Source organism: Neophocaena asiaeorientalis, unplaced genomic scaffold (assembly GCF_003031525.2).
Source record: "Neophocaena asiaeorientalis asiaeorientalis breed wild unplaced genomic scaffold, Neophocaena_asiaeorientalis_V1.1 scaffold387, whole genome shotgun sequence".
Taxonomy (NCBI): domain Eukaryota; kingdom Metazoa; phylum Chordata; class Mammalia; order Artiodactyla; family Phocoenidae; genus Neophocaena; species Neophocaena asiaeorientalis.
The window spans coordinates 215,968-233,600 of NW_020171976.1; the positions used below are offsets into that span (position 1 = coordinate 215,968).

The 17,633-nt window shown below is 42.1% G+C and overlaps 1 protein-coding gene and 1 pseudogene across 1 annotated transcript in view; one reads left to right on the forward strand and one right to left on the reverse strand.

Moving 5' to 3' along the window:
• Positions 1 to 1,011, forward strand: part of LOC112397731 (tubulin polymerization-promoting protein pseudogene) — a 3,896-nt pseudogene extending 2,885 nt beyond the window's left edge.
• Positions 1 to 17,633, reverse strand: part of LYRM7 (LYR motif containing 7) — a 39,047-nt gene that overhangs the window by 11,171 nt on the left and 10,243 nt on the right. Inside the window, exon 4 of the mRNA XM_024741980.1 lies at positions 14,155 to 14,236. Within this exon, the coding sequence (XP_024597748.1) occupies positions 14,155 to 14,236 (82 nt within the window). The remainder of the gene's footprint in view (positions 1 to 14,154; positions 14,237 to 17,633) is intronic.

Genomic DNA, 17,633 nt, shown 5'->3' on the forward strand with positions numbered 1-17,633 from the left:
AAAAAAAAAAAAAAAAAAAAAAAAGACCTAAATAGACATTTCTCCAAATAAGACATACAGATGACCAATAGGCACATGAAAACCTGCTCAACATCACTAATCATTAGAGAAATGCAAATCAAAACTACAGTGAGGTACCACCTCACACCAGTCAGAAGGGCCATCAGAAAAAAATTTACAAATAACAAATGCTGGAGAGGGTGTGGAAAAAAGCGAACCCTCCTACTTGTTGGTAGGAATGTAAATTGGTGCAGCCACTACAGAAAACAGTATGAAGGTGCCTCAGAAAACTAAAACTAGACTGGGTCATTCGCCTGAGTCGCAGAGGCACCTGCTGCAGTTGCCGCATCTCTGAGCCTGGCTGACAGCAAGCCCAAGCCCCCCAAGCCTGCCAACAAGACGCCCCCCAAGTCCCCAGGGGACCCCACGAAGGACAAGGCAGCCAAGAGGCTGTCACTAGAGTCGGAGGACGCCAGTGAAGGGGCAGCCACCACGGCCCAGAGCCCAGCGCCCTGGAGGAGGTTTACGGTGCACTGGTACACCAGGGCCACCTGTAAGGAGATGCATGGCAAGAACTGGTCCAAGCTGTGCAGGGACGGCCAGGTGATCGATGGCAGGAACATAACCGTCACCGACGTGGACATCGTCTTCAGCAAGATCAAGGGCAAGTCCTGCAGGACCATCACATTTGAGCAGTTCAAGGAAGCTCTGGAGGAGCTGGCCAAGAAGAGATTCAAAGACAAGAGCCGTGAGGAGGCCACCCAAGAGGTGCACAGGCTCAGTGAGGGCAAGGCCCCCATCATTTCGGGGGTGACGAAAGCCATCTCCTCGCTCACCGTGTCGCGGCTCACGGACACCACCAAGTTCACGGGCTCCCACAAGGAATGCTTCGACCCGTCCAGAAGGGGCAAGGGCAGGGCGGGCCGCATGGACCTGGTGGACGAGTCGGGCTACGTGCCGGGCTACAAGCACGCGGGCACCTACGACCAGAAGGTGCAGGGAGACAAGTAGCCGGTGGGGCCTTCTCCTGTCGCCCGGTCCCCCCCTGCCGCCTCACACTTCGTCATATTCCTGTGCTTGCAGGCAGAACTCTGACCCAGGGCTGGACGGCCGCGGAGGCACCAGGCCTCCCTCCCCCACGGACCCGCACTCCCCTCGACCCCAGCTTTGGCCCCGACTCACCTTTCCTAACACAACTGCCTCGTCCCTGCCAGGAAGTGGGCAGATGACCCTTTCTAAAGTGTCTCCCAGGGCCAGACCACACCGGCCACTGGTTTGCAGCAAAGGGGGTGTTTTAAAGGAGCTGGTGGGCAGACGCTGTCTGGGGGTGCTGACCCGCAAGCGCCAAGGCAACAACCAGCAGCACCGATAAAGCAGACGGAGCCCTGGACAGGGCGCCGCAGTGCCCAGAGAGCACCACGCAGGTATGGGAGGCAGGGCACACCGTGCACGCTTGCACACCCATGCACACATGCACGCACGCACATTCACCCACGCACGCACCTACGCACACACGCACTAAGCACCCACAACACACGTACACACGTAGCTACGCACGCACCCACACACGCACACGCATGCACGCACATGCGCTCAGGCACACAAACCGAGGACCAGGTCTGCGCTGATGGCGGGCGCCGAGCTGAGGGCTGCAGTGCAAAGGAAGACGCCTCCTCTGTTGATCAAAGTGACTCGAAGTGTGACGTCACAAGATTTCAAAATGGAAACTAAGGGCAATTCATTTCGCTTCTTTGAGAAGAAATAGGAAACAGTGATGCATGTTTATTCTCAGAATGGCTCAGGGAAGACTCAGAATATTCCGTCTCTGTGACTCCCTCCCAGCAGTCCCTGTCTCCCAGCCCTGAGCAGGGAAGACCCCCAGGGGCCGGGCCCTGGACTAGAGGCTGCGGGTGGCCTGCCGGCTCTCTCCTTGCTCCTCCAGCCACTGTGGTTCCTCTGGCCTCTCTGGAACCTCCATGAGCAGCCTTCCCCGTCCTCCCTGCCCTGGAGTGCAAAAACCGCAGGGCAGGGCCAGGCCAGGGGAGGGCCAGAGGCCGGGCCTTCTGCTGTCACAGTAGGCCCTTGGCAATGTGTCCGTTTGCATGGACATGGCCACAGCCTAGCAGGTAATGCTCTGGGCCCTGTGGTCCTGGTTTTGGTCCTGGGGGAAGCCCATGGCAGCCCCTGGGGAATGCTTCCCAGGAATCCAACTGCCCTGACGCTATCTGTCCTGTGTCCAGGGCAGCAGGCCAGTTAGGGGCACCCCTCCATGGACACACATCCTGGCCCACGGCACAGGTGGCCGTGAGTGCCACAGCACTGCCATGGTAGGCACGTTGGTCACAGCTGGACCTGGGAGACCCCGCCCACCCACACAGAGGGGCTCAGGCCAGCGCTCCCAGCCAACACGGCCACTCGCACGGGGCTCCCCCTGGGATGGCAGTGGCCTCTGCAGGCTTCGTCCTGAGGCCCTGGCACCTCACCGCACTGTCACCCAGGAAGTGATGGAGCACAGGTCAGGGGTCACTGCGAGGATGTGAATCGCTGCCGTCTATAAAGTTTCTAAAACTTGGGGATCCGAACCTGCCCGGCCAGGGCCCCAATCCACCACCAGGAAACTGAGGCCCGAGGGCTGGGGGAAAGCAGGCAGGACACCGACCCCCATCCTAGGCTCCTCTCCTCCCTCCAGAGGCAAGAGTCACCTGGGGAATTGCGTCTGCAGAGAACTCTGAACGTGCAGAGTGTTTCTGAGCACTAAGTTCATCACAGATGGGAAAGCCCGTGTTCCAGGGCCAGCCGGTTCCTCTCCGTGGACTCGGGACAGGACTCCTCCCCAGACCCATGCTCTACCCAGTCGTTGTGGGTCTCTGCCTGCCTGACAGCCCGGCGCCCCCCCACAGCCGTCCCGCAGCAGGACCCTGGAGTCCAGCCCTCCCAGCTGGTCAGGGGCTGGCCTGACCGGGAGCACACGGGAGGTGGTCTGAGCAGAAGAAACCACGCCAGTGGCATCCTGGGACACTTCCTCACGCTGCCCCCCACCCCGGGGCCGGCCTGCGGGGCCGACACCACCCGCTGCAGGAAACCATCTTCCTGATGGTTACAGCAGCACCTCCTCCTTGGGTTAGGGAAAGTCAACTGCACACAGCTGCCCCCGTGGCCATCCCTGCCTCAGCCCCGCACTGCGGGCTCCCAAACTGCTGAGGCCGAGGTGTCCGGGTGGGTCTCAGGTGTCCCCAGCCCGCCTGAGGCTTCTTTCCCAAAGTGTAGCTCTGGAAGCACATCTCCCGCTCAGGGCAGAAGGAAGCGGTGGCCCCCTCCCCGTCAGCTCTATCACGGCATCTGTGTGTAGCCCCAACACAGCACGTCGCTCGGGCTCCAAGCTCTGCACAGACACGCGTGCCTCCCTCAGGCTCTGGACGCTGTGGACACACAGGCAAGTGTGCATCTTTGCTACATGTTCTATGCAATACCCATTCGCTTCTACTAACTGTGGTTAACTAGGAACTACATGTCTCTCTGTGAACATAGGAAACTGCACAGCAAGCCCACCAGAAAGCAGGGACCCGTGGTCAGGGCGAACCATGCTGACTGCGCCGAGTGCCGGGACAGCAGAGCGAGCATTTGAGAACACTGATCGCACTACAGTACTTATTTATTTCTACTTAATGCTCTAGGATAAGCAACTAGACGGTGGTCAGTTCACCAAAATTGAAGTTCAAATTACGTAAGTTTAAAATATTATAGGAAGAGATCTATATTTATACTGGAGTATTTTTTTTTTAAGAAGATGTTGGGTAGGAGTTTATTAATTAATTAATTTTTGCTGTGTTGGGTCTTCGTTTCTGTGCGAGGGCTTTCTCTAGTTGTGGCAAGCGGGGGCCACTCTTCATCGCCGTGCACAGGCCTCTCACTATCACGGCCTCTCGTTGCGGATCACAATCTCCAGACACGTGGATCAGTAGTTGTGGCTCACGGGCCTAGTTGCTCCACGGCATGTGGGATCCTCCCAGACCAGGGCTCAAACCTGTGTCCCCTGCATTAGCAGGCAGATTCTCAACCACTGTGCCACCAGGGAAGCCCCCCATACTGGAGTATTTTTACACCTTGAATATCCTCAGTCTTAAGGTTTGAGGCTGATGAAAATTACAGTCAGGAAGAGGCACGCGGAGCTCCAGCGGCATCGCCTCCTGTCTAAGCTGCTCTATGTCCACGCCCCAGTGGCTAAGAGCTCAGGGCAGGCCGTGGCATCCCTCTGAAGCACCAAGTGGACAGAGGCTCACACACCCGAAGCCTGGGCCTGCTCAGCCACCGGCTATCATGAATCAAGTTTTAACAGCACACAGCCCCACCATGCACCGCGCAACGCCTGTGGCTGCTTCTGTGGCTACGCCGGCGGCAGGGAGAAGATAAGTCACAGATGCCATGGCCCACGAAACCTACAGCAGTCACTGCCTGGACCTTTAGGGGAGGCTGCTGGTGCTGCCTCCACCCCTGAGGACCCAGCAGGCTCCTTCCTCTGGGAGTGTTCCCACACAAGCTGGCACACCCCGTCCCACAGTGCACGCAGGTGGGGACACCGTAGTCCCCTGTCCGTACGATCAGGTTGACAATTCAGCTGTACTGTGAAGTCACCACGAGGCTAGAATGTCCTTAGAATGCTGACCCTGAGTAGCTTCCCTCCAATGACTGACTACTGAGCACTCTGTGAAGTCCCGTGGCTTGGGCGTGTGGAGAGTGTGGCTGGTGGTCGCCCAGCACTTTGGGATGCTTTGGTTAACTCTCTCTCTTCCCCAAACCAAGCCAAACAACAAAGGAAACGCACGTAACTCAAATTTGAAAGGGAGCATATGCTACTAGTTTGAACTAAGTTTTTTTCAGGAAAGGGAAATAAATGTATATATAGATGGGGGGGGGGAGCTAAAAATAGAGTTTCCATATGACCCAGCAATCCTACTCCTAGGCATATATTTGGAACTATAATATGAAAAGATTCATGCACCCCTATGTTTATAGCAACACTATTCACAATAACCAAGACACAGAAGCAACCTAAATGTTCATCAACAGATGAATGCATAAAGAAGATGTGGTATAAATACACAGTGGAATACTACTCAAACACAAAAAATAATGCCATTTGCAGCAACATAGATGGATCTAAAGATTATCATACTAAGTGAAGTCAGTCAGAAAGAGAAAGACAAATATCATATGATATCACTTACATGTGGAATCTAAAATATGACATAAATAAACTTATCTAGAAACAGAAACAGACTCACGGACATAGAGAACAGACTTGTGGTTGCCAAAGGGGAGGGCCGTTATGGGAGGGATGGACTGGGAGTTTGGGATTAGCAGATGCAAACTACTATAAATAGAATGGATAAACAACAAAGTCCTACTGTATAGCACAGGGAACTATATTCAATATCCTGTAATAAACCATAATGGAAAAGAATATGAAAAAGAATGTATATATGTATAACTGAATCACTTTGCTGTACAGCAGAAATTAACATAACATTGTAAATCAACTACTTCAATAAAATAAATGTTAAAAATACTGTATTGTGTATTTGAAAGACGCTAACAGTAAATCTTAAAAGTTCTCATCACAAAAAATTTGTCACTGTGTATGGTCATGGATATTAACTAAAAACTTACTGTGGTAATCATTTCACTATATACACATATATGTTGTATACATAATGAAATGATTATATATAACCATTATGTTGTACACCTAAAACTAATACAATGTTGTATGTTAACTGTCAATTAAAAAAATCTTTCAATGGCATGGTTTGTAAGAGTGTGAAAATCACAGAGGCATTTAGGATATAAATAATTTATAGGACATTAAAATATTTAACTCTGCAATTATAAAAAGTCTCTAAATATATAAAACACAAAAATACAAATGAGTTTAAATAGACAACTTGCATACAAAATTTTCTTTCTTTTGTAATTAATTTTTTATTGGAGTATAGTTGCTTTACAATGTTGTTAGTTTCTACTGTACAGCAAAGTGAATCACCTATATGTATATATAAGGGAACTATATTCAATATCCTGTAATAAACCATAATGGAAAAGAATATGAAAAAGAATGTATATATGTATAACTGAATCACTTTGCTGTACAGCAGAAATTAACATAACATTGTAAATCAACTACTTCAATAAAATAAATGTTAAAAATACTGTATTGTGTATTTGAAAGACGCTAACAGTAAATCTTAAAAGTTCTCATCACAAAAAATTTGTCACTGTGTATGGTCATGGATATTAACTAAAAACTTACTGTGGTAATCATTTCACTATATACACATATATGTTGTATACATAATGAAATGATTATATATAACCATTATGTTGTACACCTAAAACTAATACAATGTTGTATGTTAACTGTCAATTAAAAAAATCTTTCAATGGCATGGTTTGTAAGAGTGTGAAAATCACAGAGGCATTTAGGATATAAATAATTTATAGGACATTAAAATATTTAACTCTGCAATTATAAAAAGTCTCTAAATATATAAAACACAAAAATACAAATGAGTTTAAATAGACAACTTGCATACAAAATTTTCTTTCTTTTGTAATTAATTTTTTATTGGAGTATAGTTGCTTTACAATGTTGTTAGTTTCTACTGTACAGCAAAGTGAATCACATATATATATATATATATATATATATATAGGTATATATAGGTATATATATGTATATATATATATATATATATATATATACACATCTCCTTTTGGACTTCCTTCTCATTTAGGTCACCGCAGAGCACTGAGTAGAGTTCCCTGAGCTATAAGGTAGGTTCTCATTAGTTATCTATTTTATACATAGTATCAATAGTGTATATATGTCAATCCCAAACTCCCAATTCATCCCACCCTCCCCCGTCCCCCCTTGGTGTCCATATATTTGTTCTCTATGTCTGTGTCTCTACTTCTGTTTTGCAAATAAGATGATCTATACCATTTTTTCTAGATTCCACATATATGCGTTGATATGCGATATTTGTTTTTCTCTTTCTGACTTACTTCACTCTGTATGACAGTCTCTAGGTCCATCCACGTCTCTACAAATGACCCAATTTCGTTCCTTTTTATGGCTGAGTAATATTCCGTTGTATACAGGTATCACGTTCTTCTTTATCCATTCCTCTGTTGATGGACATTTAGGTTGCTCAAAATTGTTTTCTTTAAGAACCTCTTCCTGACCCACCAAGTTTGGGATTTGGAGCTCTGCCTATGTACCTGAACAGCCCCTCTACCTCTCCTGATATGGCAGCCAAAGGACTGTGACTAAACACTTTATTGTTTATCTTCTAATACGGTGCTCTAAGTTCCATAAAGACTGACCATTGTTCTATTCTTAGTGCCTAGCACAACAGGTATTGATAAATGGTTGTTGAATCACATTAACCTACCTTAGAATACAAACTATAAAGATAGTTTAGGGCAAAGACGAATATAAAAAACCAAAGGACAGAAGTTTAAGAACACATCTGAAATAAAGAATAGCTTCCTAGAGCTTTTTTTTTTCTCTTTCAGTACTGTTCTTTATTATTTTCCAATTAAAACAAAAAACACCTTATTTTACAATCACTTAGGTAACACAATGCAGACAAAGAATATATTTAACCTTTTTTTCTTCAGCAATATCCACTCTGTGAAATATGGAGAAGACTCACGATATAGGCCTCTGATCTCAAAGAGCTCAAATTCTGGGGACCTTGTTAAATATGCAGATATCCTCTGCTTTTCTGCACAAGCACATTAGCCAGAAAATATGTCTTCTTAAAGTCTCTGACCTTGAAGCACATATCTCAAAAAACTCCTTCCATCCATAGGCAGAAATGTTTATCCATCATCCTCCTTCTTTACTAGCTCATCATTCATCCCACCCACGTTTGTTTTAATTCTCAGCAATATCATATTGCTCTCTGGTGACTTTGAGATCCTTTGTAGGTGGCATGAATGCTAAAATGGTTGCATTGTGGTACATCAAATCCATGGTATGAGATTATTCATCCATTTAAAAGAAACAAAACAAAAAACAGCATGCTACGTGTTCTCTAAATCCTGTCTAAATGGTGTGCTGCATAAAATCTTGTAAAAGGATAAGAAAAGGAAGAAAAGCAACTGTCCAAAGGTCCAAAGTATACTGAACCACTAGGGAGAAAAATGATGATGGAACAATAAAGGTAAACTCTGGATCAGAAAGGGTATTTTTTCTTACAATTAATGAATATTCATGAATAACTATAGATAAAATAATGAGTGAGACAGTTCCTGCCTCAGGGAGTCTAATATCTAGCACCAGAGAGAGAAATAAAGCACATATACACATCACAAAGATAATACCCAATGGCAAGCTGCGTAAATAATCTGAAGGGAGATTACAAGGTACCATGAGAGCATATGAAAGGGTATATACTGTTTTTAAAAAAATGTATCACACATGTTCAGAAGCATGTTCCTATTTTGTTTGTCTTACATATATGCCAGACAGGAAGTTAAAAAAACATGGATAACGCTACTCAGAAACTAGGTAAATATGTAGCCCTAAAGTCTTGAGTTTTCTTGGTACCATCTATAACCATACATTTGGTTACTGTCTATAGAATATATGTTTGATAAAGGCCAACACTGAAACCAGTTGACCAATATCCATATTAGAAAGAGGGCTTTGAAAATGTCAATAGTCAATGACAAAGCAAGTATAGAAAAATACTGAAATTAACTCATTGTTCTAAGTCATAGTTAGTTTTTACTTTTCTACAGAAAACCTAGGAAGGCTAGAATGGACCAATGATGAGACTGATATGAATTAAAAATTATGATTAATCCAAATTCATGTACCTGTGATCATACCAAAAATAAAAATACAAAAAAAGTAGGGAATGCTTGGAAAGAAAATAGTTTTCCCAATATTTTTGAGATTTTAAAAATAAGGAGTTTTGGGCTTCCCTGGTGGCGCAGTGGTTGAGAGTCCGCCCGCTGATGCAGGGGACACGGGTTCATGCCCCGGTCCGGGAAGATCCCACATGCCGCGGAGCGGCTGGGCCCGTGAGCCATGGCCGCTGAGCCTGCACGTCCGGAGCCTGTGCTCCGCAGCGGGAGAGGCCACAACAGTGAGAGGTCCGCGTACCGCAAAAAAAAAAAAAAAAAAATAAGGAGTTTTTCTCAAATGATGAAATTATTATATCTATAATAAAGAATAGTAAAATTATCTTCAAGGATAAGGAAAGCAGTCTTTTTTAAAAGGAAAAAAAGAGAAATTATTTAGGATAAAGAGTTCTTTCTGCTACTCAGTATTTAATTTCCACTGTAGATATTACTTAGAAGGGAGAAAAAAAGAGATGGATTGAGAATTTATGCATACAGGTAATTAATTTTGCAGATGAAGTTTCATTTCATTATTTTCAGTTTCTATTATTTTTCATGTTGGGACTTTATCTGATCTTTTTTAGAGATACACAGTCATAACTCTATTTTCTAGGCAAGAAGAATTTTAATTCCTCTCACTTCTGTATGTCAATAAAGACATTGCTAAAATATGTGGAGGAATTTTACTTAAAGTAACTACTTAAAACAGAGATTAAAGACTCAAATTTGTTCTATCTTAAACCCATAGGAATAAAGTAGGAAAAAGAGACCCATATATAACTTAACAGAAAGAATGAGGCCTTTATTAAGGCAATATAGCATTAGATACTAATAATCATGTACGAGTCAAAATTTTCAATCTTGTGGAAAAATTAAACTATACAGAAAACCAAAAGAAAAAAAGAAATTTAAACCAATATTATCATATTTAAAACAACTTCTGAAATGTAGCTATCAAATTTAGCTATCTGAAATAACCTAAATTTTTATTCATAAAGATAATATTTTGCTGTAATTACCCATATAAAATTTTGGCTATAGTACACAGAAGCTCTAAAGATTATTATTAAGATTAAAGACAATGACTACAAATTTTCAATTTAGGATTAACCATGTTTATTGCCCTTAGAAATATAACTGGATCTGATAATTTCTGATAAATACCATGAACTAAAAATTATTTTAAAAGTCCTATAGGACACATACTACTAGATATTAAGATTTACTGTAAGGCTGTAGTAATCAAGACATTATGGTTTGTGATGCAAGGACGGAAAAACAAACTAATTGAAGAGATTATAAAGTCCAGAAACAGATGCACACATATATAGTTATTTGATTTTCTTTAACTTTTTATTTTATATTGGAGTATAGCCAATTAACAATGTTGTGAAAGTTTCAGGTGCACAGCAAAGTGACTCAGCCATACATATACATGTACCCATTCTCCCCCAGACTCCCTCCCATCCAGGCTGCCACATAACACTGAGCAGAATGCCCTGTGCTATACTAATTATACTTCAGATGTAATTATTTTTATACCGTTTTAAAGACTACTTTCCCAACAGAAAGTTGTTTTTTTTTTTATGTCCATGCCTCTCTCTCGCTTTGTCGCAGCTTACCCTTCCCCCTCCCCATATCCTCAAGTCCATTCCCTAGTAGGTCTCTGTCTTTATTCCTGTCTTACCCCTAGGTTCTTCATGACATTTTTTTCTCCTTAAATTCCATATATATGTGTTAGCAAACAGTATTTGTCTTTCCCTTTCTGACTTACTTCACTCTGTATGACAGACTTTAGGTCTATCCACCTCATTACAAATAGCTCAATTTCATTTCTTTTTATGGCTGAGTAATATTCCATTGTATATATGTGCCATATCTTCTTTATCCATTCATCAGATGATGGACACTTAGGTTGTTTCCATATCCTGGCTATTGTAAATAGAGCTGCAATGAACATTTTGGTACATGACTCTTTTTGAATTATGGTTTTCTCAGGGTATATGCCTAGTAGTGGGATTGCTGGGTCATATGGTAGTTCTATTTGTAGTTTTTTAAGGCAACTCCATACTGTTCGCCACAGTGGCTGTATCAATTTACATTCCCACCAACAGTGCAAGAGGGTTGCCTTTTCTCCAGAACCCTTGATCATTATGTAGTGTCCTTCTTTGTCTCTTCCTGTTATTTGAGTTTATGATAAAGGTGGCCCTACAGTGCAGCGGGGAAAGAGTGGTCTTTTCAATAAATGATGCTGGATCAACTGAATATTCAGGTATAAAAAAATAAATCTTGACTGCTATCTCATACCATATACAAAAATCAACTCTAGTTGATATAAACAACAAAATGAAAAAGACCAAACAATAAAGCTTTTGGAAGAAGCATAGGATAATCTCTTCATGACCTTGCTTGAGAAAGGAAAAGATTTCTTAAACAAGACTCAGAAAAATATTAACCATAAAGGAAAAAAGGGATAAACTGGACTACATTAAAATTAAGACCTTCTCATCAAAAGATAAAAACCGCAAAACGAAAAAGCAAGACAAAAAGTAGAAGATTCTTATAATATATATATATCCAACAAAGGATTTATATTCAGAACATACAAAGAATTTCTTCAAATCAATAATAAAAAGGCAGATAACCTCTTAGAAAAATGGGCAAAAGACCTGAACAGCCACTTCATTAATGAGAATATCCAAATGGCCATTAAACAACTGAAAAGGTGCTAGTCCTTCATTAATTACCAGAGAAATGCAAATTAAAATCACAATGTGATACCATTACATAACCACCAGAAACTCTAAAATTAAGAGATGAACAGTATCAAAGAGCTGGTGAGGGTAAATCAACTGGAGTTCTCAGATACCACTGCTTCAAGTGTAACTTAGTCTAACTACTTTGGAAAGCTGGTTAGCAGTACCTATTAAAGCTGAATAAACACATACCATATGACATGGAAGTTTCACTCATACAATATTCACAGAAATGTTGCTACACACAATGATAAAGATGAATCTCACAAATATAATATTGAGAGAAAGAAGCCAGACAAAACAGAAATCCTGTATGATTCCATTTGCATAAAGTTCAAACACTTTATTATATTAGGTTAAAATTGATAGTGTTAAAAGGACAGTGGGGGACCTTGAAGATGGCGGAAGAGTAAGACGCGGAGATCGCCTTCCTCCCCACGGATACACCAGAAATACATCCACACGTGGAACAACTCCTACAGAACTCCTACTGAAGGCTGGCAGAAGACCTCAGACCTCCCAAAAGGCAAGAAACTCCCCACGTAACTGGGTAGGGCAAAAGAAAAAACAGAGACAAAAGAATAAGGACGGCACCTGCACCAGTGGGAGGGAGCTGTGAAGGAGGAAAAGTTTCCACACACTAGGAAGCCCCTCCGCGGGCGGAGACTGCGGGAGGCAGAGGGGGGAGTTTCGGGACCGCGGAGTAGTGCACAGCGACGGGTGCGGAGGGCAAAGCGGGGAGATTCCTGCACAGACGATCGGTGCCGACCAGCACTCACCAACCCGAGAGGCTTGTCTGCTCACCCGCCGGGTCGGGCGGGGCTGCGAGCTGAGGCTCGGGTTTTGGTTTTGGACGGAGCTCAGGGAGAGGACTGGGGTTGGCGGCTTGAACATAGCCTGAAGGGGTTAGTGCACCACGACTAGCCGGGAGGGAGTTCGGGGAAAAGCCTGCACCGCCCGAAGAGGCAAGAGACTTTTTCTTCCCTCTTTGTTTCCTGGTGCGCGAGGAGAGGGGTTTAAGAGCGCTGCTTAAAGGAACTCCAGAGACGGGCGCGAGCCGCGGCTAAAAGCGCGAACCCCAGAGACGGGCGATGACAGCCTGGAAGTGTGGGATGGGGAGAGTGGGAGGGAGGGAGACGCAAGAGGGAAGACATATGGGAACATATGTATATGTATAGCTGATTCACTTTGTTATAAAGCAGAAACTAACACACCATTGTAAAGCAATTATCCCCCAATAAAAATGTTAAAAAAAAAAAAAAAAAAAAAGGACAGCGGTTATACTTATGGGAAGGGGTTGACGGTGAGGGACATCAGGGCATGATGGTGCTTTTGGGAAAGTGGTAACATTATATAACTTGATGTGGATGTTGGTTACATGATATTTCACTTGGTGAAAATTCACTGGGCTATACTATTATAAATTGTGTACTTTTCTGTTTGTATGTTATTTGTATCTTTGCTGTTGTTTCTGTCCCCCAAAATACTTCAGGGAATGAAAACCAAATATTATGTGAAATGAGAGTCTGCTGAAGCCCCACCAGGAGTTTGGAGGTATAATGGAGGATTCTCAACTATATTACCATTTTGTATAATCCCAATTCTTCTGAATTAAAATAGTAGAATCATAGGAGAAAAGATAAAGAAATAGACACAGTCTAGGTAGGTGACAAATTATACTAGGAAAATTAGGAATGCCAGATATATTTTATAAAAACAGTCACACAGGCAAACTTCCGAGATATTGCAGGTTCGGTTCCAGACCACTACAATAAAGTATCTCAATAAAGCAAATCACACCAATTTTTGGTTTCCTAGCGCATATAAGAGTTATGTTTACACTATACTATAGTCTATTAAATGTCTAATAGCATTGTCTAAAAAACAATGTACATATATTAATTTAAAAATACTTTATTGCTATAATATGCTAACCATTATCTGAGCCTTCAGCAAGTCGTAGCAGTAACATCAAAGATCACTGACCACAGATCACTATAACAGATACAGTAATAATGAAAAAGTTTGAAATACTCCAAGAATTACCAAAATGTTACACCGAGACACCAAGTGAGCAAATGCTGTTAGAAAAATGGCACCGATAGACTTGCTTGACACAGGGTTGCCACAAACCTCCAGTTTGTGAAAAATGCATTATCTGGGAAGTGCAATAAATTGCGGTATGCATATACTGCCTTTGTAACTGTAGTTTTGCAGTATAACCAGTGGTTAAGATTAAAAAGAAAAAATATATAAAAGAAAAGGTCTGGTAAAACAAAGTTTCATAATTCAGCATTTTTAAATACAGCCTTATAAATGTGTACAATATATACCACATCGTCTGGCAAAATCAAGTTTAGTAATCAGCATTAAAAGCACTGTAATTAAAAAAAAAAAAAAAAAAAAAAAAAAAAAAAAAAAGCACTGTAATTGCTCAATAGTTTAAAACACATTGCAAGCAACATTTTTCTTTAATATTACTTACTCAGCGTATTGTGGTCTGTGTGAATACCTTGTATAACAGATGTTCTGAGTATCAACTCAACATCAGAACCTATTTTTATTAGCTGTTAAGAAAAAAAAAAATAGACTAAATCCTCTGTTTTTTCAATGGTTCACATGAATGTACTGTTTTTGAAAACTAAAGGTTTACAATTCTTTTTAGGTGACACTTGTCTTTAACTTCTTTTTTTTAAAGAATATATGTATTTATTTATTAGCTGCATTGGGTCTTCGTTGCTGCGCGCAGGCTTTCTCTAATTGTGGCAAGTGCACAGGCTTCTCATTGCGGTGGCTTCTCTTGTTGCGGAGCATGGGCTCTAGGAGTGCAGGCTTCAGTAGTTGTGGCTGGCAGGCTCTAGAGCACAGGCTCAGCAGTTGTGGTGCACGGGCTTAGTTGCTCCGTGGCATGTGGGACCTTCCTGGACCAGGGCTCGAACCCGTGTCCCCTGCATTGGCAGGCGGATTCTTAACCACCATGCCACCAGGGAAGCCCCTTGCCTTTAACTTTTTGTAACCATTCCAAGCGTACAGAAAGCTCAGACATGTGTATATTTTTACCTTTTATCTATCCATTCCATATTTTGTTCCAAAACAGACTGGAGTATTTTTTGTTGTAATATATATTTTACAATGTGTTTAAAATGTGCATTTTGTTTTTTTGAGAGGGGCTGAATCTTTCTTTTACCATAGAGTTGGATGTTCTGAACACTAGAAAGAGTACTGGATCAGGAGACAGAATACTTGGACTCCCAACTCTGGCTCTGTCATCAAGTGTATGGCCTTGGGTTAATACCTAATCACTAAGTTTCAGAACTCGTCATTGCAAAATGAAGAACTGAACTAAAACAGTGAGTCTCAAAGCTGTGGACCCTGAGACCCTTTCAGGGGACCCATAAAGTCAAAATTATTTTCATAATACTAGAGCTGTCTGCATTGTTTGAGTTGTGAGCACAAGTAGAGTTTTCTCTTTGGAATACCAGTTTTACTTTTATAGACAAACTCTGTTTATTCAGATTTGGGTAACTGGCAGATAGGTGAAATGAGTATGTCACTTTAAGAAAACAACTGACAGTATTTAATGGCAATGATAAAATTCAAGCTTTCAAGCAAAAATCAGAATTCTGGAGAAGCTGTATCTGTCACTGTAAGCTTGACAGCTTCCCAATACTTAAAGATTTTTCTGATGAGATGGATATTAAGATATAATTTTAAAATATTACATATTGAACTATGTCAACATTTGGAAGATCTGCATTACTTGGTGAACCTACATTTTCCAAATCATCAGTGCATGATGTTACAAAACATGCATGACTGAAAGATCCATTCAAAGGGAAAGACAGATTAAAATCTGTTGGTCTACTAAATGACCAACAGATTTATATGTTATACCTATCAATATTTACCATATTAGAGAAGGGCATATTGGAGAAGAATATCGTAGGAAGAAGCAACAGCATAAATGGCCTGAGATAGGAAAGTTCTTGGTAAACTGAAGCACCCTCAAAGAAGGCACTGAGACTGGAAGAGTGAGGAGTACATGGTGAATTGAGGCAGGAAGTTAACAGGGGTCAGATAATACAGTGTTATAGGTCATGGTAGGTAGAGACTTTAGATTTTAATTTGAATAGGATGAGGAGCCATGGGGATTGTGAGCAGAGGAGTGATGGGATATGCCTTTTTTTTAAAGGCTCACTGCCTTTTATAAGTATTGAGAATAGGCTGCAGGGAGTTAGGGCAGAAGCAAGACCCACTAGGAGGCTGCTGTAACAACCCAGTGAGAAATAATGATGGCTTGAACCAGGAAATAATAATAGGGCGAATAAGAAGTGGTTGAATTCTGGGTATATTTCGAAGGTTAAGTCAACAGGATTTGCTGCCAGATTGGATGTAAATGTGAGAGAAGGAAAGCAGTCGAAAAAGAGAGCACCAAGGGTTTTGGTCTAAGCATCAAAAGGAGGGAGCGGCCATTAATTGAAATGGAGAAGGCTGTAGGAGAGCAAAGCCTCACCTCCCTACAGAGCTGAGAAGGGGCTTAGAAGGGGAGAGAACGAAAAACAATGCAACTCCTCACCCACTGGAGGTGCATAAACTGAGCTGAGTCTTAGGTTTAAGGCTGGAAACAAGGCTAGATGAGAAACAAGGGATTATGGGAGATCAAAGGGGATGAGCAGGATGTGGTATGTATAAGTCCTAGGATCCACCCCAGCAAAGGATAAACACACACACCCACACACATCCATTGGTCTAACAGATAACAGAGTTCCGCATTGCATCTAACCTTTAAAGAAATTTACCACTTGTTGAGGTCTGATGTCAAAGAATATTCGCAATTATTTGAAAAGGCTAATATATACACCTACCCTCTTCCAACCACATATCTGCATAAGGCTGAATTTTCTTCATATAATTCAATCTAAAAAAACATACAGTTGGGCTTCCCTGGTGGCGCAGTGGTTGAGAATCCGCCTACAGATGCAGGGGACATGAACATTTGGGAAGATCCCACATGCCGCGGAGCGGCTGGGCCCGTGAGCCATAGCCGCTGAGCCTGCGCGTCCAGAGCCTGTGCTCCGCAACGGGAGAGGCCACAACAGTGAGAGGCCCGCGTACTGAGAAAAAAAAAAGAAAAAAAAATACAGTGCCAGATTGAATGAGGAAGCAGGTATGAAAATTTAGCTGACTCCTATTATGCCAGACATTAAAGAGATTTGCAAAAATATAAAATAATGCCTTTCCTCTTACTAAATTTTTTGGAAAATATAGTTATTTTTCATAAATATTGTATTTAATAGGTAATGAGCTTATTTTTTTTTCTTTTTTGCGGTACGTGGGCCCGAGCTTATTATTCTTAAATTATTTAATCAACATATTTTTAAAATTTCTCAGTTTTAAATCCTAATATGGTAAATATTACTACTAAGTATTTAATATATGCAGAGTTACAGAAAGTATAAAATATACACTTGTATATAACAAATATCTAATTTCAAGAGTGCTTAATGTGGGCTTCCCTGGTGGTGCAGTGGTTAAGAATCTGCCTGTCAATGCAGGGGACATGGGTTTGAGCTCTGGTCCATGAAGATCCCACATGCTGTGGAGCAACTAAGCCTGTGTGCCGCAACTACTGAGCCTGTGCTCTAGAGCCTACGAGCCACAACTACTAAAGCCTGCATGCCTACAGCTCATGCTCCGCAACAAGAGAAGCCACCACAATGAGAAGCCCGCACACCACAATGAAGAGTAGCCCCCGCTCGCCACAGCTAGAGAAAGCCCGCATGCAACCAAAGATAAATAAATTTATATATAACAAAAAGGAGTGCTTAATGTTAGTGTTCTACAAGTAAAATTAATTTGGGAGATGGTAGTTCATTTTTCCAGTTTAGTTAATATAAACAGACCTCAATTAAAAATTTTTTAAATCATGACTTCAAAATTTAAAAACACTTACAGGCATAACTC